This window comes from Balaenoptera physalus, assembly GCF_965194825.1.
Source record: "Balaenoptera physalus genome assembly, chromosome: 21".
Classification (NCBI taxonomy): Eukaryota; Metazoa; Chordata; class Mammalia; order Artiodactyla; family Balaenopteridae; genus Balaenoptera; species Balaenoptera physalus.
In genome coordinates, this window is record NC_138902.1 from 21,065,488 (window position 1) to 21,088,870 (window position 23,383).

The 23,383-nt window shown below is 45.3% G+C and overlaps 1 protein-coding gene across 3 annotated transcripts in view; it reads right to left on the reverse strand.

The window, feature by feature from the left end:
* Window positions 1-23,383, reverse strand: part of RBPMS (RNA binding protein, mRNA processing factor) — a 187,871-nt gene that overhangs the window by 23,824 nt on the left and 140,664 nt on the right. For 2 of the 3 annotated variants that reach the window (XM_082444697.1, XM_082444695.1), the window contains exon 6: window positions 3,165-3,292. In XM_082444697.1, coding sequence (XP_082300823.1) covers window positions 3,165-3,292 — 128 coding nt within the window. Of the gene's footprint in view, window positions 1-220; window positions 447-3,164; window positions 3,293-23,383 lie in introns of those variants that run through there. The other variant, XM_082444696.1, reaches the window with a different exon arrangement.

Consider the following 23,383-nt stretch of genomic DNA (forward strand, 5'->3'; position numbering starts at 1 on the left):
GAGAATCTTCCAACATGCAGGTCTTGAGGGTTCAGGAGCCCAAGAAGATATGAGCAGCAGTGAGGCCTCGGCTCTGGACCAAGTGTCCCTGGGATGCTGAGTCCTTCTCGCATATAAGGTATACTGAGTGTCATGGGCCCAGCTCTCCCGAAATCTGAGATAACATCTTAGCTCCAAAATCGCATCAGCATGAAAACAAAACGCTGCAGTCTACTTGAGATCGTTTTTTCTCTAATTAAAATTTTTATTGAAATCTCAAACGTTACCAAGAAATAGTTTTTGCAAAAGGGGAAAGAAATAGCTAACAAGCAAATTCAACATGGGAGCTCCCTCTGCTGGTCTGCAGTAGGTTGATATGTTACAAACACATTCCCAGAGACAAATCTAATTTGCTGGAGAAGTGGACAAAAGACAGGTGTGTTGGGCTTTGCCTCAGGAGAGAAACACTAGAAGAAAAAAAAAATCCACGTCTCAAAACAGAGCACAACATCACTAAGAAAAGCAAAATTATTTAAAAGCTGATCTCCAAAGACATAATACGATTTCCAAAACAAAAATGGAATTAGCCACTAAGAGGACGCTCCATTTTGGTCTCCCCTCTGCTCTACCTCCAGTTAATAAAAATTCTCTCAGGCCCTTTGGGTGAAGGTTAAGTTCTGATCCCCATGTCTCTGTCTCCAAGTCTCTTCTTACAGGCTTCTCATCTAGTTAGAGAAGAAAGATCCAAGGAGTCACTGGAACAAGGCCTTTCCAAAATTCCATCAAAGGATTAGTCTTTGGTGAGCCAGCACTGAGGTGTGGAAAGAGCTGGGAGTCAGGTGGCCTGGCTCTGGTCATGGCAGAGCCACTTGCGACTTTGGACAACTCTCTCCTCTTCTCCAGTCTGTTTCCTCATCTGTAAAATGGGTCAGACCAGCTGATCTGTCAAGCCTCTCCCAGTTCATTCTAAGATTCTCACACTGGACAAAGACATTTAAATGACCATATTTGTTCATCAGTCTTTAGGATACAGAACCCAAGCTTGCACTGGGAATGACCCCAAACAGCACAAGGGTCTCACTGGTATCAGAAGAGAGTCCCACCAACTCTAGGACTGACGTGGCAGTACCAAGTGGATTCCTGGCTGGGAAAGCCTCAAGGTCAAGGAAGAGCTCACGGGGAAGGTGCCACCATGAGCGATACATCCCAGTAAAGCATAACGGTTGAGTCCATGGAATCTTGGCACTGTCTCTCCTCATCCTTTCTCACAATGGCCTGGGCTTTCTGATCTCTTATGACTTTTTAGCTCCTTCTCCCACCGTATCCCCAGAATGACTTTTGATTTCATCCGTTATATGAATGAAGCAAGGACAAATTACCCAGACATCACGGCCAAAAGCCACCATTCGCAGTCTTTTTTGGCCACTGTCAATTCCTGCTTTTCCAGGACAGTGGTGAAAGGCTTTGGTGCTGATTAACCAAAAGCCATGGATATTTAGACGACTAGGCAAACTTGGCACCATTTCATGGTATTATTAACATTTGCCTCAGCTGTCAATTGACCTGTATCTAGGCAGTCCAGGAAGAGGAAGAGGTGGATCACGTATCCCCAGATGGCAGGGGTGGGCCACAAACAGGGGACTTTTTGAGTTGCTCCACGGTCTCTACAGAATAATCTAAGGTCACTACGAGCATTCTGATAACTCAGCAGAAGGTGTCAGCCCGTTTCCTTTCCCTTTCCCTTTGCCCTCCCCTGCTACCTGCCGTTGCAAGGGTGACCAAGCACTGACACGGACAAAGGTGGAAAAAGCAACAGGGAAGGAAAAGCAGAAAGCACAGCGAATCCAGAAATTGGGTCATCAGTCTCGGAAGAACCCCCGTTACTTTGTTTTCTGTGCCAAATACTCTCACCACCACCACCTTTTTCCTCACTACTTGTTCTACTTTCTACCCCCTTCTTCCGACACAAAGAGTGATCACTTCTGAGGCCCAGGCACCAGGGCCTTCTCTTTGTAGTTTGCCTGCATGGTCCCTGGGAAGCTGGGTCGTCCGTGCACATACGAGGCATCGACAGCTCAGCCGAGAGAGAATGGAAGGAGGTCCAGCTAAGAACACTCCCGACCCCATGGCCTGCCTGGGAGACCCTTGCTGGGGCCCCTTGTAGGTGTCTTGCACAACACAGTAAGTTGTGTACGACATAAGACTTTTAATTCAGAAGGGTTTTCTGGGAAGCTGTTTATTTCATCCAGCCTGGTACACAAACACTAAGCAAAACAAACAAAAACCCCACCTGTTCAGGCTGGTAATTTTTTAAAAACAGGCTTTCCTGCTTTTAGAGGAGTTACACATGCAGTAAGACAAATGAAAGCTATATTCTTTCTATCTTATTTGTTATTATTGATCATCGCGCTGAATCCTAACCTTGATTACTACTACTTGTACTAAAAGCAAAGCTAAGAGAAACATCGTTTCCAAGGGAAGAGAAAGGTTGGTATGTAAACAGTAATCCTTGTGAAGAAACAGCGGAGTTTGTTTATAAAGCTCAGGCTATTCTTAACTAAGAAAGAAAGCTGATCAGAAGAGATACCTCTACCTTGACCGATAATTACATTTAAGACACTATATTGTACCTGCTTTTCTACAGGGTCTCTTAAAAATGGAAAAAAGGAACCCTTAATCTCTTCTTTAACATATGTAATGATAGCACATAACCTTCCTCCTGGAAGCTCCCAGCTTGCTCCTTCGTCCCTAGAGCTCCCAGAACACGAGAGAAGAGATCTCAGTACACAGGAGCACACGCAGACAGGTAGCTCTTGTAACAAGCGCACGCCTTCCTCTGCAGCCCTTCCCCACGGCAAGGCACACACGTCTCTGCTCTCGTGACACCCTCTAGCTGGCTGGGGAGGTGACCTGGGCCCAGGCTCTCGTGTGTGATATGAGGGTGAGATCATTAAGGAAGAGAGAGGTGTTGTTTGGGGGCAAACATCAGGCAGTGGGTGATATCATTGCTGTCAGACGGTCCTCGGAAGTCCTGGAGGAGTGTCAGCTTGATTCAGAGGGGATCAGTAATCTCTTGAAGGCGGATCTGTTAGCTGGATAGGGGTTAGTTGTATGGTGTGCCCTGGGGAACCAGGTTTGAAAGGGCTGCTGGTGGAGTGAAGTCGTGGCCGATGGGTATGAATTACCTGGGCATGCAGTGAGGCGGGGTAGGTGAAAGCAGGAGGTAGAGCAGGCGCTAGCTCCGCTGGGTACAGAGGGTACGGGGCCCACACTTCAGGGCTACTGGGGTAAAGTGCAGGCACTGTGAGCTCATCTGCAAGAAAAGAATAAGGGAAGAGTTAGTGGTTACCAAACAGCTGGCTTCAAATCAGAAACAAAACACCCAGTGTAGCCCCGAGCCCCAATCAATGTCAGAAGTCAAGTCGCTCTCATTCTTTCAATAACCTGTTGGCTTCGGTCCCCCAAACACCAATAAGCAGGAGAACGGTAAATACAAAATGGACAAAAAAAAAAAAAAAAAAGCAAGAAATCTGCTTCCTGTCTGGCCTGCTGAGATCTCAGGCCCGGGCTCCACCCTGGACACTCTGATGTCTTTCCAACTGTAGCTCAGGGAAACCCACGAACAGTGGGGACTTCCTGCACCAAACAGCAAACGGGGTCCTCTGAGGAAAAGAGGAAGAAAGAGAACCAGTAGGCGATCTCCCGTGAAGACTCACTGCAGAGCCTTTGGGAGAACAGTGGCTGACCGGCAGGACGGCGACAGACCAGAAGAACTGGAGGACTTTTCTGTTAATCAGCATAATTACCATTGACAAATATCGGGATCATCAAGCCTTTTCTGTTTAGAAGCACAAGGCCAGACACTGTGCCTATAGGGCATTTAAGGTGTTAAAAGTTCAGAGAATGGAAGTGCAAAGCCTGGGGCATGCTGGTTAAAGTTAAGCTCCAGAGATCCAAATAAGGACGTTCACAATTGCTGTTTACACAGATTTTATTTTCTAGGGGAAAAAAGATGAGTCATGTTGCCAACTGACTGGTCTAAATGGTCCTCGTGGACCTCCGATTCCACTCAGGTCAAGCCGCAGTTTGCCAGGTTGAAGGGCAAGTGCCAGGCCTCAGAATGGATCAGGAAGCAACCCATTAAAGTAACAGCAAACACACAAGGGAGCGTCTCAGCAAAGGCAAAAATAACCTCAGTCAATAGTTCTGAATCTGGAACCCGTGAAGCAGCGATCTCGATACGCGCTTTTATCACCTGTCAAAGCCTGACATCAAGTAGGCCCGGACGCTCCCCAGAACCAGCGAGGAAGTCAGGAAAAGGTGACCCGGCAAAGCCATCAGTGCCTGTGCCATTCAGGACGTCCCAGAAGTGTACAGTGCACGTGACCCAGGGTCAAGAGAGTCTCTTCACTCCCTCCCACCATCTAAAGCCAGCGCAGGCCTGCATTCTAGGTCTCCCCCATCTCCCCCAGTTCTGACCCCGGGCAGGGTTTTCAGCGTGGGAAGGGGGTTAGACACAGAAAACCGCTTTGCTGAGTGTGACGTGGGGACCGCTCTACAGAACCAGCGGAAGGCAGCTGAGGCCACGCGCGCCTGCGCCAGCGGACAGGGTGTGTGCACGGCTCCTGTCGCCCGCCCGCGTGCAAGAGCTTCCAACGGGCTGAGAGACGGTCCAGAGCTGGCCGATGAGGACGCGTCAGGGGGCAGCTGGGGATGCCCTAAGGTGGGGTCGTATATGTGGCCGCCCCGACTCCCTCTCTCAACAAGGCAGTTGAAACGACCTCAAGACTTGGTGATGGGAACACAGATGGCCTGTCCATCTAGGCGGGGAAGCCTAGGCCCAAAGAGCAGACTAATAGTAATTATCTGGAGAGGGAAATACCAGTATCATAGCCCTCTTTAAAACGATCAGGTCTATACCACCTACTTCCAGTTCTAGGGTGTGTAGGTGTCTGCAGTTTCTGTAAGGAAATTCCTTACAGAGGGGTTAAGAGAACGCTTCATAGACCCCCGTGTTTCCTGTCGTGATGAGACCACACGATGTCCCTTAGAGCAACAACTCTTGTAACAGCCCAGCTCGCAGAAACCAACTACCGCCAGAACCAATGCCTCAGATTTTAAACAACCATTCTCAGGAATGGCAAGCTATTACTGTTGCTGTTATTGTTATTTCAGCTACCATGCTATTTTAAGACACCGAGTCTTTTTTTTTTTTTAAAAATGGCAAGAGTCTCAAGACCTAGCACACACTAATTTCTTAGCCCACGCTCGTCCAGCCCCACTGTGACGGCAGAAGACTATCAACAGCATTAGAGGGGCTGTGCTTGGCCTGCAGCCTGACTGGCTAAAGGTGAGGCTGGCTGCAGGGCACCCTGGGGCTTCCTTTAGAAAGGTTTTAAAATGTGTGTCTTTTAAGATATCTGATCCTAAAGAGATTAGAGTCTGGGTTTCAATCTCAGCCGGATGGAATTTATGATTTCCATACATTTCCACATTTTATCCTAAAGCATGACTTCACACTGGGCCTATACAGATGCTTGGAGACAACTCACTGATTGATATTTGCATAAAACCTAGCCCAGCTGAATGGGGGGCCTGCTTCCAAATCCTCTAAACCCAAAGCTGCAGAGTAATAGCATACAGTCAGGTAGTGAAGCAGAGGCCTAAAAGAGACTAGGGGAAACGCACACGGGATAAACCCCTTCTTCCATCTCCTCTCAGGATGGAATCTGGAGTTACGGCCCGGAGAAGGAGGATGCACCCAAAAAATATGTCAGCGGTAATGCTCTGTGTTGGTGAGAACTGGGAGAGGACGGCAGGGAGCGGGTTACTGACAGCACGTGCTGCGGGCAGGAGCCACGTCTTACTCAAGTCTGCACCCCTGGGCCAGCTCTGACCCTGGCATTTAGCCTGCAGTAATGCCTGTTGTACTGAACAGTCCCTGACAGAAAATCCCACAAGTTGTTTAGAGATACACCACTGTTTTCTTTGTTAAAGGAACTGAGGGAATATCCACAGGAACTAGATCTAAAATTCCTCAATCCTTGCAGTATTTGTCATATCCACCAAAAAAAAAAAAAAAGGAGCAAAGGCAGGCTCAAACAAGAGCAAGTGTTTTTGAGCAAGAATCTTCAAAGTGAAAAATAAAAGCGATGGAACCTTTCTTCAAACGTGTTTCCCAGAAACTCTTGTTTACTAAAAGTGCAGCGGTTTGGGTTGACTTGCTGGTGGTCGTGGGGATGGCTGGAGGACCTCCACCCCTGTTGAGTCCCCAAAAAGTACATCAGGGTTCCGGAGAAAACAGCTTGAAAACCGCTCCTACAGCTGCTCTCACCCAGGGACCGGTTTTTAAAGTAAGCTCCTCTTCAAAATCTCGGAATCTGAATTCATTCCTGTAGCTCCTGGAAACCCGGCTGAGAGAGGACGGGTGGGTGGGCAGTGAGTAGCCAGAGCGGGGTGGGGAAGAAAGAAGGAACAAGGGAACACCTGGGAGGGAACGAAATAGGCTCTCTTGACCAACTTCAGTAGCCAAGGTACCCTGAGCCCCTGGAGGGCCCAGGGAAAACCTGAGAGAGCTTTAATGGCCTCGCAAACATCTGACCCAAGCAATACAGCAGGTAAAATAACAGGAAGAAAGGTAAACAACCCAGGTGGGGCTATTCACTCCCTCCCCCGCGTTCCCAAGCCATAGCTTCCCACCAGCACCGCAGCTTCCACAGGTGCTCCCGGCACCAGCAAATTCAGCGGCAGCTGGGAGCACGAGGTGGGGGGGTGGGGGGGAAATGCAAATTTTCGGCTCCACCCCAGACCTACTAAACCAGAAATTCTGCCCTCCAGGTGATTCCGATGCATGCTGAAGTCTGAGAACCACTGTTATCTTCCGACTTGTCTTTCTTATTCTATTATTAGCTGCTTGAGTCAAGTGTTAGGCATTTTGCTTTCCAAGGGCTCAGGATAGTACCTGTTACATAGTATCTGTTGAACAAATGAATGAAACACTCCAGGAGAGAAAATGCTAACGACAGCGATAATCCCGGACTTGTTTTGTGAGTGAAACTGGAGGGTCAAAGCAGACCCAGCCTGACATCCCTTGCTTGGCTCAGAGCCACCCACGAGTGACAGAAGCACACAGGCACAGCAGAGGCAGCCGGCCGGGGTCAGGATCACACCGGTGGGAAAGCAGCCCTCACGGACGCCTGCATTTCACCATGAGGCTGCAGACTCCCCCAAATGGCACACACTCTCCTTTGATGGAAGAGGGTAGTGAGTTGCATAAGCTTTTTGCATCTGTACGCTTTTTGTTGCTAATGTGATCTTGAGAAAATTACAGCAGCTAGAGACAGGTTTTCCACAGCACAAGCCCTCTGTACGACTCCCCGGTGGAAGGAGCAGGTGCCAGCAGAGCTCAGGTGGGCTTCACCTTCTGGAGTCACTGCTCAGCCTGCTCCGACTTAATAGGACGGGAAGGCTGAAAAAAGAAGAGAAAGTTTGCTGCCCTAGGCCCACCGGGATGAACTGGAGTCAGGGAGGGGGTTAAGGTCCCCTAACAAAAGAGGCTCTTGACCACCCAGAGTGAGCCAGGCCCCAGTGGGCAGAAAGAGATCAGAAGCCCAGGGCTTTTGTCTGCGCCTAATCTGACCCTCCTGAGAGGCTGGGTCAATCCTTTCCCTTGGCGCCAGATCTGGCTACATCCTTTTCTCCTTTTGCACCTCTGAGGATGATGTTGTTGAGGGCTCACAATATACATCTGAATAGGCCTTTTTCTTAGCATAAGAGTATGCAACCGGGAGAGTCCAAACTTAATTCTAACCAACAAAGACTAGAAACTTCCCCAATTCCAACCTCCAATCCCTTTGAAAAGAAAGAACCGCAAAGTCTGATGAATGTTTAAACCAAAAGAGCTCATGAAGATCACCTAGTCTGCCTTTTCATCTGGATGAGGAAACAAGGATGCAGACAGGCGACGCTTCCAGTCTAAGGTCACACTGAAACGGACAAAGATGAATGACTCTTAGAAACAACTGAGATAAATGAGGGACAAGGAGAATCTTTAATGGACGTAACCTTAGGATAGTTGCGAACACAAGGTCCAAGGACGTTTAAGTCAGTATTTACTTTGTCTCTTGGAGATTTCTCTTTGGAAATATTCCACAGCGATCTCATGCTCCACACGTCCGAAATGAAGCACATTCCTTCCAATGGCCTGTCTTCCTTGGTTCCAGATCTCAGTAAAAGATGCTGCTTAGCTGCCCAAGCCAGGGTAACCTGGAAGTCACCCTACCTTCCCTCACATTCAATCCTTCACCAAGGTCCTATTGAATCTATCCCAGCATCACTTTGATCCTAACTCCCATCACTGGATTACCGAAAAGGTCCTCCTGGCTGCCACACTGCACCTGGCTCAACTTACAGAATACACAATTTAGTAATGTCACTCTCCTGCTTAAATAACCTTTCTATGATTTCTCTTTGCTCTCTGGACAGGATGTGACCATGGCCTAGAAGACCCCGCATGAGCTCGCCATCTTCGCCCACCTCTCCAGCCCCGGCTCTCACCTGGTTTTCCCTCCCGCTCTAGGATCCATCAGCCATTGTCCTGGCTTGACCGCACATGGTTCTCTTGCCACTTCTAGGTCTAGTACACTCTTTTTCCCTCTGCTGGGAGTGTTCTTTCCTTTCACCTGGCTTTCCTTTCACCTCTTATTCATTCTTCAAAGGATTCCACTTAGATGTCACTTCCCTTGGGGTGGAGGGGAGGGGAGGCAGGCCTTCTTGGGAGCAATCAGTACCCTCTGTGTTCTGCTGCATTCCACACCTCGCCTTCACAGTAGTTACTTCTAGGGCTCTAAGTTCTCACCCTCTGCTTACCCCTGTGCCTACCACCAGAAAGTATCAAGAAGTCAACCATTTGCTCATACTTGATAAAATGAATAGAGGAAAAAAAAATACCTTGCCCTTCAGGAGGAAATGAACAAATTCTACGTTAATTCAATTCCGTGTGGGAGAGAAATAGGTACTGAAAGAGGATGAATGTGAGAGCATGCAAGTGCTGCTTTTTAAATAAGATTACATTTCAATCCTGTTTTAATAACACCTATTTTCATACTTTTTATACCCAGCTGCTGAGAGCTTGTACGTCAATATTCCAGATCCTCATTAAAAGCTCTGGAGAAAGGGGCAGGGATGGGCATCTCACTTTAATGATGCAAAAAGATCTATCCAAGGTCTCATAGCTAACTCATAGCGTCTGAACTGGGATTCGAATCCAGGTCTCATGTCTCATGGTTCAGGCTCCCTGTCACATAGCATCCTGTCCTCCCTGACATGGGGACGTCCCCACTACTGGTGGTGGTGACAGGCCCCTGGAGAGCAGGTGGTCTTCTCTCTAGCTTTTAGCATACTCAGTTTACTAGAACAAACTCAGGGACAGCGTCCTCCAGGAGAGCTTGCCTGAGAGATGAAGAATTTGGCCAGAGAAAACAGCAGCCATGACACAGAAGACCCAAGATTGATGAAAAATTCCAAAGAAAAATAAATCAAGGATTCTGTTAAGCAATCAACTCCTACTCACATACCTCTGCAAGTAGTTGATCCAAGTTTGTTAAGTAAACCCTTGAAAAACCAGCCTTAAGAGGCCCACTCTTTTGAGGGCTATCCCATTAGGACATGCTCTTCTGGTGTGAGGGCTAAGGATACAGCCCACTCCCCGTTTCTGTGGCAGAACAAAGTGCACATAGCTCCTGCAGAGGTCTGAACAGTGTCCCCCCCCCCCAAAATTCACGCCTGCCCAGAACCTCAGAATGTAACTTTTTGAGAACAGAAATTTTGGAATTATTTAAGGATCTCAAGATGAAATCATCCTAGATTGGGGGGTCGGGTAAATCCAATGACTGATGTCCCTATAAGAAGAGGAGAGGGGAATTCTCTGGTGGTCCAGTGGTTAGGACTCCACACTTTTCCTGCCAAGGGCCCAGGTTCGATCCTTGGTCGGGGAACTAAGATCCCACAAGCCACGCAATGGGGGAAGAAGAGGAAAGGACATAGAGAAGAAGGTGAGGTGAAGATGGAGACAGAGGTTGGAATGATGCATCTACAAGCCAAGGAACGCCAAGGACTGCCGGCACCCCCAGAGGTTAGGAGAGAGGCATGGGACGGTTCCTCTCTCAGAGCCTCTAGAAGGAATCAACGCTGCGGATGCCTTGATTTCAGACTCCTGTCGTCCTAAACTGTGAGAGGATACATTTCTGTTGTTTTCAGCCACCCAATTGCTGGGAATTTGTTGTCACAGCCCTAGAAAACCATCAGTTCCCACAAAAGGTCACATACTTCATTAGCTCTCCAAGAAGGTAAGTGTAGGGGAAGAATCAAAAGATTTGGTGAATGTAGAGAATGGGCTTGAGGACACAGGGAGGGGGAAGGGTAAGCTGGGACGAAGTGAGAGAGTGGCATGGACATATATACACTACCAAATGTAAAACAGATAGCTAGTGGGAAGCAGCCACATAGCACAGGGAGATCAGCTCGGTGCTTTGTGACCACCTAGAGGGGTGGGATAAGGAGGGTGGGAGGGAGGGAGATGCAAGAGGGAGGAGATATGGGGATATATGTATATGTATAGCAGATTCACTTTGTTATACGGCAGAAACTAACACACCATTGTAAAGCAATTATACTCCAAAAAAGATGTTTTTAAAAAAAAGATTCGGTGAAAATCTCAAAGGATGTGTTCAGCACCACTCAGCACAAATCACGACTGTAGTATTTGTGTTCTGCACCGGGAACCAACCGTACTAAGTGCGGGAGACACCAGGAGAAATCAAGTCTGTGTTCAGCCCTCCTCCACTCTACCTGTTCTTTAATCCCGTCCTTGGCCACTTTCTTTGCTTCAATTACTAATTCTATTTAGGATAATTCATAAACCTACAGCTTTGATTTCCACTCCAACGCAGACATCCTAATCACATCCAAATCAACTCATACAAAAATGCACTCACAAATCAATTCCTCTTCTTACCTCTCCACATCCCTTTATCCCATTCATTCAGGTCCAAAGCCTCCTTCATTTCCCATATCCAAACCGCTGCTAAGTGCTAATACAATAAAGTATAACAGCAGTAGTAAAGTAGCTAATGTTTATGGAGCATATCTTATGTGCCACTCACTGTGCTAGTGTCCCTTGTGGAAGGTACTAACACCAGTCCCTTTACATTATGAGGAAACAGAGGCACACAGGTTCAATACCTAGCCCACTGGCTCACAGCAACCGACAGAACCAGGGCGTGGATCAAAGTCATCTCCGTCCAGAATCCAGACCCTTTACTTCTCTGCCTCTCCACACTGATTACATTCCCTCTGTGCCTTTCTCACTATCTTTTCCCTTCCATCCCTACTTCTACCACCCAAATGCATGTTCCTTCCCACTTGGACTTTTAAACTGCCTTCCTAATAACTTCCGCTATCTCTCCACTCACATTTTTCTCTCATAACACACATTCCTAGAGCAACCCTTGAAACCTGCAGGCAAACCCAGACCAACAAAATATGCCAAGGAAATTCCAGAAGCAAGCTGGTCTTTATTCAACTGGCCCAGAGTCACCTCCCCCCCCAGTTAATGATATTCTGCCATGCCTCCGAGCAGTCACGGCTCTCAAGGTCCTGCTCTTTCCTTACTGTGCAGCTGGTCCCATGCCAAAATACCTTCCAACCCATGGTTTTAAAAGGATCTGACTCTTGATCTGAGAGTTGAAGGGAACCCAGAGAATAATAAGCTGGAAGAAAACTGTTCCTCGGGGAGTTGACTGAAGTCACCACTCTCATCTACTCTTGCTCATCACAATGGGGCATTTTCATAGCTCTTCCTTCCTGAGACCTGCAACTGCAGGGTTGAGGGTCACCCAGAGCTTCCCCAGGCAATTCCCTTCCCAGACACGGCAACTGGACTTTGAGGGTGTCTCTCTGAGAGCCGGTCCTTAAGAAACTGACTGCAATCAAATCTGGATGTTTAACAGGAGCTCTATTTCCAGGAAACATTGGTTTCATATTACATAAACCACATAAAAACATTCGCCCAGCTCCACTCTGCTAGAGACCTAGGTAAGCTTCATGAGGGCAGAATACTCTCATGTATTCACTACTAGCTATTCCCTACTAGTGAACACTACTAGCTATATTCACTAATGTGCCCTTTCCCAGTGTCTGGAGCAAAGGAGACACTCAATAAATATTCCCTGAAGGAATAAACCCTCCCCTTTTACACAGCACACCCCCTTCTTCCTCTTTTCCTAGTCCAGAACTGCACTCTCAGTTAAAATGTTTCTCCTGCCTCTTTTGCTGTCCAAACAGCCTTTTCCATCTGTGGTAGGTAATTTAATTATAAAGGGATTTCAGAATTGTACATAAGAGTGGCTGTGTGGCCATCTATGGGACTAGTCACATAACAAATGGTCATAATAAGGGTATTTATACAGTGCATACTTTGTGCAAAATACTTCCCAGACTTTAACCTATTTATTCGCCAGAACAGCCTTATGAGGTACTGCTGTTATTACTCTGAGTCACAAAAGCAGGATGCTACCTAAGGGCTTGGCGATGAAGTGACAGGCCCAAGGCCACGCGGCTGGGAGGAGTGGAGCCATGACCTGAATACAAGCAGCGTGGCTCCAGAGCTCACGGTCGTACGCACTGTTAAGATGGTGGTTTTTCTACCCAAACATCCTCCCCACAAACCATAAAGCTTAATTTTCTAAGTTAGAAAAGACAGGTCACCACCTTCAAAAACAAAAAAGAAACAGAACACTACTTTAGGGCAGATGAATAACACAAGAGGCTATTTTGAGAACATGACAATTCTGGTCTGCTTCTCTGGCACTGATGATATGTAATGAATACTTAATTTTTAAAATTTATAATAAAAAGAAAAGCATATTCATAAGGTAATTTTGACATGAGTTTTACAAAACTAGTTAGGAGACATACTATGTATATATAAACCACTAAGTAAGGGCGAATGAAGACACGAGAAATTACAGGCTTGGATCACAGAGATGGTAGATGAGGAATGTCAACAACTTGTGCTTGACTGAGAATATTGGCGGGAGTAGAAAGAAAGGAAAAGAAATTTCTTCCTCCATTTAAAAAACATTTAAGGAAAAAAAACGTTTAGTGGGAATTCCCTGGTGATCCAGTGGTTAGGACTCTGTGATTTTACTGCAGAGGGCTCGGGTTTGATCCCCGGTCGGGAAACTAAGATCCCACAAGCTATGCTGTGTGGCCAAAAAAAAAAAAAAAAGCTGTTTTAGCATAACTTCCACTTGCCACTCACCTTTTTGGGGGCATACATGTATTATCTGGTGAGGGAAGAAAGTGAGGAAGGGAGAGGTACGTTTACAAGAACACAGCCAGGCATAGGTGTCTTTTTAATGAAATTGCTGCCTGGATACATCTCTATTTAGTCTATAAAAATAATCTACAGAACTATTTTATTAAATGATAAGCTCCTTGAGTGCAGGGCCTGTGTGTGTTTTGCTCACCGTGGTATCCCCAGCGGCTAGTCTAGTACATTTATCTAGCAGACCTTCATCATTTTTGATAAACGCTGTGTTAGGCATAAATCTCTGCATATGTTGTTTTTCTTTAAGATAAATTCTAAGAGTGGAACAACTATGTCTAAGGTGATGGGCATTTTTAAAGACCTTAATACATCTTGCTGTGTTGAAATGTTTCAATATATATTCCCAATAGATACAGAAACATTTTTACCAACTTTTAATATGACAGTATTGGGAATTATTAAAAACAACACTAAACCAAAAAAAGGCAAATTTAAAGAAAAAAATCTCTCCATTACTTTAATGTACACTTCATTGACAGTTAGTAATGCTGAACTAACGTACTTCCAGATTCTTATTTGGAGCAGGTACTGCCAAGAGAAGTCTCCATTAAGGCATGCTGCTCTCTTAAACAAGCCAGGATGGGGACTTCCCTGGTGGCACAGTGGATAACGCTCTGCGCTCCCAATGCAGGGGCCCTGGGTTCGATCCCTGGTCAGGGAACTAGATCCCACATGCATGCCACAACTGAGTTCACATGCCACAACTAAGGAGCCCACGTGCTGCAACTAAGGAGCCGGTGAACCGCAACTAAGACCTGGTGCAACCAGATTAATTAATTGATTAAATTAATATTAAAAAAAAATCCAGGATGGACCAAATACCCTTCCCCACCCCTCCCATAACAGCATGTGTACCTTGATTACTGCACCTGTCACTTACATTGAAAATGATCTCTTTCTGTAGCTTTCTCCTTCCCCAAGTTGTAATCTCCTTCTCCCAGCACTTATGTCTGGCACACACAAGACATTCAATCAAAGTTTGTTAAATTTAATTGATATTTCCAAGTGCCTGCAACTTATTAACTATCAAGAGCATGTAGGGACTTCCCTGGGGTCGAGTGGCTAAGACTCCACACTCCCAACGCAGGGGGCCCGGGTTCGATCCTTGGTCAGGGAACTAGATGCCACATGCCGCAGCTAAGAGTTTGCCTGCTGCAACTAAAAAGATTCTGCGTGCCGCAACTAAAAGAGCCTGTGTTCTGCAAACTAAGACCCGGCCACATAAGTAAGTAAATAAATATTGATATTAAGAATAAATTAAAGGACTTCCCTGATGGTGCAGTGGTTAAGAATCCGCCTGCCAATGCAGGGGACACGGGTTCGAGCCCTGGTCTGGGAAGATCCCACATGCCACGGGGCAACTAAGCCCACGCGCCACAACTATGGAGCCCGAATGGCACAACTACGGAAGCCCACGCGCCACAACTATGGAGCCCAAATGGCACAACTACGGAAGCCCACGCGCCACAACTACGGAGCCCGAATGCCACAACTACGGAAGCCCACGCGCCTAGAGCCCGTGCTCTACAAGAGAAGCCATCGCAATGAGAAGCCTGCACACCACAACGAAGAGCAGCCCCCGCTCGCCGCAACTAGAGAAAAGCCTGCGGAGCAACGAAGACCCGATGCAGCCAAAAATAAACAAAATAAATAAATATATTTTTTTAAAAAAAAAGTTTAAATAAATAAATTTTACAAAAGAGCATTTAAAATTGAGAAATAAATAACCCAAATGGTTTAAAATTTAGCACATTCCCTTGACTTTTAAGAAAATATCAGTCTAACTCTGCACAGGCTCCGCTCCCAGGCAAAAAGGCAGAAACTTTAATAACTTGTCAGTTTTCAGGAGACTGAAGCTGACTTAGGGAACTGATAAAGCAGAACCTCAAAATATACCTGAAAGTACAGATAACACAAATCCACACACATACGATAGCACGCTGGCCTCTGGGCCGCGTGAGGAATTTCTGAATGAAGCTGTGTGTCTGAGCGGAGCTCCTGCTCTCATCCCTTCCCTTCTCCTGCGCTATGAGCTCAGCAGCCCTACCCGGCCCCCACTCACCCTTTTGGATCCCCATCTACGTTCACGGGTTGGCCCTGGGCTATTTGCCCTTGATTTATCCACAGAGAATGTTGAGAATATTCACAAGCCCTCGGCAGAGCACGATATCCTGGCTGCACAGATGAGAGGTGGGTGTGGGCCGCACCGGTAAAACCTATGTCATCCCTGCTTCCTCCTTCTCTGGTTTTCTCTCATGTCAGATCAATCCTAGTCTGTAGTTTGCTATCCTGAAAATAATTCTGAGTTAAATATGCATGGCTATGTCAAAAAGTTCCAAGCATACTTTCTAGAACTCAAGAAAATGTATCCATCTTTTGGAAAAAAAATATGGCACTAGCTTACGCTAACATTGTGTTTCTCAAGGGGCCTTTCCGATCACTGACAAGGTACAGCCCACAGACTAAAACAGAAATGATAAAGACCTACTGAAGTAAAATGTCATCATCTCTAGAGATAAATAGATAGAAATTTTATAGTTTCTCAGGTGATACTGCAGGGTTTGCCTGCAGGTTTCTGGGCTCCTAGAAATTCAAGTTCAAATTGCAATTATAAAATTGAACACATCAATTGACTTAGAGGGAGCTGTGTGTATCATTTATCACCTTGCTGACTGAGGTGGCTTGGGCACTTGACTACTACCACCACTACCCCCTCCTGACTGTCAAAGCCCAGGGGCTATGGTAGCCGAATCGCAGGTGTGGTAAATGCCATAAAAGCCCCTACATGAACATGCTTTCCCAAACTATTCCTGCTCCAGCCTCTGAATGGTACTTGGAAAATAAGGAGGAAGACACAAGAGTAAGGACATCTATCCCTCATGGCACTGTGGTGATCATCACTTCATAGTATTAAAAAGTGAACTGAATGCCTGAAATATCACTATCACTGTCTTTACTTAGTATCGGTATCTCAGCACCTCAATGCTGATGGATATGGCCAAGGCTGCTTCAACATTTCTCTGTGCTGAGGTGTTTTAACATTTCTTCCAGGAGGCTAGAAATCAATCACTTAAAAATATGAAAAGCCTCATACCGCCAATTACTGTGAACTGTGAAAAGCCTATTGGAACAAAGCCATCAGAACACTCAGACCATTTCCTGTCCAAGGGTAACAAAGTTGATAGCACACAGAAAACTCAGAAAGTTGCTTTCCTGTTCCATCTTCTCTAAACTTGCCTTCCTTGATTCATCCAGTTTTATAATCTAGTGACCTCAGAGCGAAACTTGTGTCAACAAAACTCCCCTTCCGGAAACTTTTGTTGCAAGAACTGCTTCCCTTGGTCCCCCTGTGCTCTCAGAGGTGACACAGGTCCCACATTACCACTGAAGGACAATTCCACCTGCACACTCTAGGATGGCGCTGAATAAAATCTTTTCTAAGACGGTTGAACCACGAGGCCACAAGCTGGATGAAATAATTGAGCAGCGTCCAGTTAATAACAGCAGCAAGAGACTAAACTAGTTCTTAAATACAGTTCAGGGCCAGCATGAATGAATAAAGCCCACAGGATGCAAAAATGTCAATTTAGTCAGGGCTACTTTCTCTCAAATTTTATCACATCTCTCTCAATGTCTTCAACAAATAAGTACCTAACTGTGGGCCAGATGCTAGGTGAATGCCATCATTTGAGATTTCTCCAGCCCAAATTTGGGACAGTAATGCTGAGCCCCAGGGGGAGGCCTCATTATCTACGAACGTGAAGGGTAATTCCTATTTAATTGAATGTATCTTGGTGATCCTGGGTGGGGAGAAGAATGTACTCGAAAACAACTATTTGGAAATGGAAGTCCTTATTATTAATTTCAAGATGGCAGGCTGTTAGGAGGATGCGATTTGTCATCTGGAAAGTGCTGGAAGAGCTGTAAACTCTCCGGGGAGTCAGCAAATGGTGACTGAAAAGGACTGGACAAGAACAAATGACCTTCTTGTATCAGTATTACACATGATGTAATTCCAGAAACGCGGAGAGAGGTGACTCAATACGTTTCACCTGAAAGTCAAACTAGTGTTTCTCCTCTTTAAGTCTTAGTAGTAAACGTTGCTAGATGTGCAATCTTGGACAGTTTATCTAATTCCTCTGAGCCTCAGTTTCCTCAGAGAAAAATACCGGCTATCACATAGGTTCATTATAAAAAGGAACTGAGAGCTCGGGATGCGTATAGTAAGTGCACTGCGTCGCGCACCGTGTTACGTAACAACAGCAACAACTACGGACGCTGCTATAGGAAAGGAGGTGAGGACACAAGCTGGGCGTGTAAACAATGTCTCTGCTATAGGAACTCTATCCTAATTACAAGAAAATTCCTCGGTTCGTCAAATTGTCTGGGGCCGCAGCTGCTGGGAGGAGGCAGTGGTGCACTGGAATGTGTGCCTTCAGCCACTTTTCATGTTTAAAAACTTTTCATGTGTCTTCCTCATTCTTTTGTGCCCCATACGCACTGTTCATTACCAGGAAAAAGTTGATGATCACTAGAAGATAAAGCTTTGTTAACTACATGGCATTCACTTTTTTATTTTTGAAACAACAGTGCTCTTTCTTCCTAGCACAAGGCTTCCTTTAAAAGAAGTCTCACTGCTCTTCAGCTTCTCTAAGAGAATCTGATCTGCTAAAAGGTCCACTTAACCTCATAAATAAAAGTGGCCAAGTACCTTTGGAAACTGTGATCTACAGCTCCCCGGTCACCCAATGCCACCGGCTACAACAGGACTAAGTTACAACAGCAGCTCTAGGAGTTGATGCACCTCAGTCCCTGACTGGCCAGACTGTATTCTCCCTTTTTTCTCCATCTCTTTGCCTCATAAAAATCAGAAAGATTTAAGCACAGAGTTTAAGAACAACCATAACAGAAAGCCTAGATCTTAATTGTGCAGGAGGTTAACAGTCACACTGTTGACTTTGCAGTAAGACAAACAGTAAAAACTTGGCAAGCACTACTGTATACTATCCCCCCTCCTCCACTCATTCCTGAAGATTGTACTCATTCTTGGGATGTGAATGACAGGAAGAGTTCATCTGAGAGAACAGGGCATCCTAACCTGGTTAGAAGCCCTGAAATACCAAAGGAGAACTGGAGGGGTTAGGCTAACTGAGCTTCTTCATCTGAGGGAAAAAGTAACTCTATCTCCTGAGGATCTCAGGTCTGTGATGACCAGATTACCTTCCAACTCTGAAAGGTTGCTTGTTAGCGTAATAAGTCTTTTCCAGTTTTACGCTGATACACAAAACCAGGGAAACATGAGAGAGTCAGCAGGAAGGCTGCCTGGCTACAGCGTGACTCCTGGGCCTTGGTGGGCAATCCCTGCAGGAGCTGAGGAGTCTGCGGGCTTGCTTCACCTCTTCAGAGTCAGATACCAGAGCACATTAACAGTTAAGGACAGGCCCAAAGCCATCCCAGTGCCAGTGAGATCTCTCACAAATCTAGAACCGGCAGCTGGTTAAGCATTATGAAGCAGGTCATACGAGGTTTGTTTTGCTTCTTTTTCATTGAGGGGGAGGACCTAATGTTCAAATCTAGAGTCTGGTTAAATAACTATAAAACGGGGCTTCCCTGGTGGCGCAGTGGTTGAGAATCTGCCTGCCAATGCAGGGGACACGGGTTCGAGCCCTGGTCTGGGAAGATCCCACATGCCGCGGAGCAACTGGGCCCGTGAGCCACAACTACTGAGCCTGCGCGTCTGGAGCCTGTGCTCCGCAACAAGAGAGGCGGCGATAGTGAGAGGCCCACGCACTGCAATGAAGAGTGGCCCCCGCTTGCCACAACTAGAGAAAGCCCTCGCACAGAAACAAAGACCCAACACAGCCAAAAATAAAAAATAATTTAAAAAACAAAACTATAAAACGGCATATTATTATAGCCACTGAAAACGATGTGATAAATCTGCATTTATAAATACGGGAAAATGTTAACAAAACACTCAGTGAAAAAGAAAACAGGTTACAGAACAACATGGATAGTATAATCTCCTTAATAACGCACACATACATGCTTCGCATGAGGGACTGGCACAATTCTTTGGTTAGCAGTCCAGGATTTGAGCTACTTATTAGCTATGTGACCTGGGGTAAGTTAGTAACTTCTTTAAGGCCAAACTTCCTCATCTGAAAATTATTAAAGAGAAAGAAGGGGAAGAGAAGGAGGAAGGGAGCACCTGTTCTCATAGGCTATCAGAAGAATTGAATGAGATACGTAAAGGATTCAGAAAACTCCTTGTGGATATAATCACAATAATATCGATGAATATGTGTTATCTCTGGATAGTGGATTTTACATATTCTTTATTTTATACTTGCTAAATTTTATACAGAAGAAAAATATCTAAACCCCAGCAAATGACCCATTTAAAAAACTACTAAAAAAGTAAGAGGGGATATATGTATAACTGATTCACTTTGCTGTACACCTGAAACGAACACAGCCTTGTAAATCAACTATACATCAATAAAAATTAAAAACAAACAAACAAGCAAACACAGCTACTAGGTATTATGTGTCTCAAAATAACCTTGAAGGGCAGGTATTACTGCTTCTACCTTAGAGACTGAGAAAACTCAGGGTGAGAGAAGCTGAGTAACCAGTCCTTGTTCCCACAGCTGACACGTGACAGACCTGTATTTCAGAAACCAAACCTGCCCGACTCTTGTAAATACTACTAGAAAAAGCTGGTGCAATGCAGAGTTCGCTGCAACAAGGTGTGATGCCCAGGGCTGAAGACAGGAGATTCCACCCTGGGGTGGTCCTCAGCTTAGGCTGTAATGTATACATGCCAGTTAAAACTTGGGCTCTGCACAACAGCCAAAAGGCGGAAACAACAGGGTCCATCGACCCGACGAATGGCTAAACAAAATGTGGTATATGCATACAATGGCATATTATTCAGCCATTAAAAAGGAATGAAATTCTAACACATGCTACAACATGAACGAACTTTGAAACATTAAGCTAAGAGAAAGTGGCCAGACATCAACGGCAAACATTACATGATTCCACTTACATGAATGATCTAGAATAGGCAAATTCAGAGACAGAAAGCAGATTAGAGACTCCTGGGGGCTGTGGGGAGGAGGGAATAGGGAGTTATTGCTTTATGGTTAGTTTCTGTTTTGGGTGATAAAAAAGTTTCAGAGACAGATATTGGTAATGGTTGCAAAACACTGTGAATACAATTACTACTACCGAATTGTACACTTAAAAATGGTTAAAATGGCAAATTTTATGTCATATATATTTTACCACAACTTAAAAAATTAATAATATACAAAAAACACATTGAATTGTACTCTTTAAATGGGTGAATTGTATGGTATGCAAATTATATATCAATAAATCTGTTTAAATAAACGCAAACACCTTGTGCTCTGCAGCCCGACAGACCTGCTGCTTTTGAACCCCAGGTGGGCAGTCTGCCAAATGTGACACCTTGGACATATTTTTAAAACTCTCTGCGTTTGATTCCTCCTTTGTAAAATGAGGATAACAGCTGTATTTATGTGACAGGTTGTTGTGAAGAGGAAATGAGATAATATACAGAGCTTAACAAAATGCCTTGAGTAGCAATGGCTGCTATTATAATCGCTATTATTTTCAAACTTCTCATACCTGAAGATTCCCAAAGGTCACACGTGCTCTACCTATTGACTCCAGGTTTGAACAGCTCTCACAACTGTATAAGACCTACGACCCACCTCGATAGTAAGGAAAGCTAACGCCCTAGTTCTCCAACCGGAGCTCATTAGGCAGACAGGCTCGCAGGAGCTCCACCCTTCCTCACGCAATATCAGGTCACCTCCCTTCGCCACCAAAATTTCATAGCAAATCGGAGGAGGGACAGAAACACAGGCAGCTTAGATCCTATTGAAGAGTCTGTGTGGGCAGCTCAGACCACTTTGTCCTAAGTAATGTAAGATCCTATATAAAGAGTCCGTCACTAAACAAGGAATACAATTTTTTTAAAGTATCTTTATGGACAGTATTGTAACTATGACGAAAATGAAGCAAGCAAAGGGGCTGCTGACTATTCCTTCTCAACCTCTCTCTCTATCTCCTTCTCAGAGCGAAACCCACCCAGTTCCTTCATCCTTTTCTCTTAGCAACTCCTCTTTCCAATCTTTCAATCATTTGCTTTGTGCTGGATCCCCTCCAAGTTTTTCTCTTCTCAAACAGTGCTGAGGCCCAGCGTGGGAGGCAGAGGCTGGGAACAAACTGGTAAACAAATCCTAAAGCCCACGGCACATACTGTGCGGGGCTTGGATGGTAAAATATGAAAAGACTAGGCTGTGAATGTAACCAATGGCCGCAGGCCAGCTAGTGGGCGACAGGACAGTAGTTTACAAATGTTTCACAGACAGAAAGGACTGTTTGGAGAGTTGTCTCTGGACCTTTCATGAGAATTGATGAATAGAGAGGAGAACGGGAAGTTTAGCTCAGAGACCTGTAGAATCAGTGGCTGGGGGAAGAACCACCTCATCTAGAGTGAGGCTGGGAGCCCCAGAAGAGGCCTCTTAGGGCAGCTGTGAGATCACGGCTAGGGCCAGGCTTCCGTGGCGTGGAGACCTCACACCAGCTCGCAGAACCGTTCCATCTGTTAATTCCTCTGTCCCTGTTGCAAACATAGAACGAGAAGCTGGCCTGAGGGTTTACAATAATTTATCTCAAGGTTTTGTTGGAAAAGTTACTTTTTCCCACACTCGGAATATCTTTAGATGAGAATCAGGTCCAAAGGGGCAAATGGTGCTGGAAATAAATAGAGGTGGGGGGAGTACTGGGAAAGTTTCTTGAGAGCATGTGTCAGAAAAGCAGGCTAACATGCCCTTTTTAGGATGGAGCCACAGAGTGTTATCTGAATCATCACCTTGGCACTTTTGATGATGCATTTTTAATCATTATGCTTAATTTGGGGAGATGAGAAAGTACCGAACACAAAGCTACCTCCTTCAAAACCTAATGCTGGGTAATTACCTTTCTTACACATTTCCAGCAGCTCCCAATGCCTTTTGAATCAAAGGTAACTCCTAACTGTAGTAAGGATTTCCCTTTGCTCCTTCCTTCCTTCTTCCCATGCCCCCCACACAACTCACCTCTAGCTGGGTAAAGTTAGTTATGATTTCTTGAAAAAAGTTATTCTTGCCACTGAACTTTAAAACCAGTTCTTCCTCTTGCCCGGAATGTAATTCATCTAAATCGGGGGTAGCCACACGGCTCAGAATGGATTGCACAAGGCTGTGTGTGTTTCCAGAGCCAACTTCAGGGCTTCCCAGTTATTAAAATAAAATTGAGCTTGAAAATTTGATCTCAGTGGAATGTCTTTACTTTTAAGAACTTCTTATACCTATCATCCAACTTAAGTCAGTATTTACATGATCACCTGTATTGTCTTCCTTCCTTCGTTAGAAGGAAAACTGTAAGATCTTTCCTTACGCTTCTTCAGAAGGAAAGCCAGCCTTTAGTCTTCTCCCAGTGACAGCTCTTCTACAAGCAAGTAAGTATGTTCTGCCCATGTATAAGAAATCACTCTTTCTGGAATATCTCATTCTTTCTGGAGAACCATCTGCCAGAAATCTAGATTCTGAAGGACTATCATGTAAAAGTGGGATTAGACTTGTACCATGAAGCCCAGGGATTAAAAATAGGTTGCTGGGTGGAAGTTGCAGGGTATACAAATTTTGGCCAGTTAGAAGCAGAACTGGAGCAAGAATTAATTTAGCAAGTGTTTATTAAATACTACTGCATCTACCACAACATCCAGTCTTATTACTCAAGAAACTTAGAGACTACAGATGGGGAGATGGAGAGTAATTAGCGATTTCAATACATTATACAGTAGTGAATATAGTATGACAAGTTTTCTCTAAAGGAATAAACACAGTTCTACAGCAGCGACTAATCTAGTAGGGCAGTTAATCCAGAAGGGCAGTTAATTCCTCCTTTGAATAGTCAGACAGGCTTTCCAGAGGA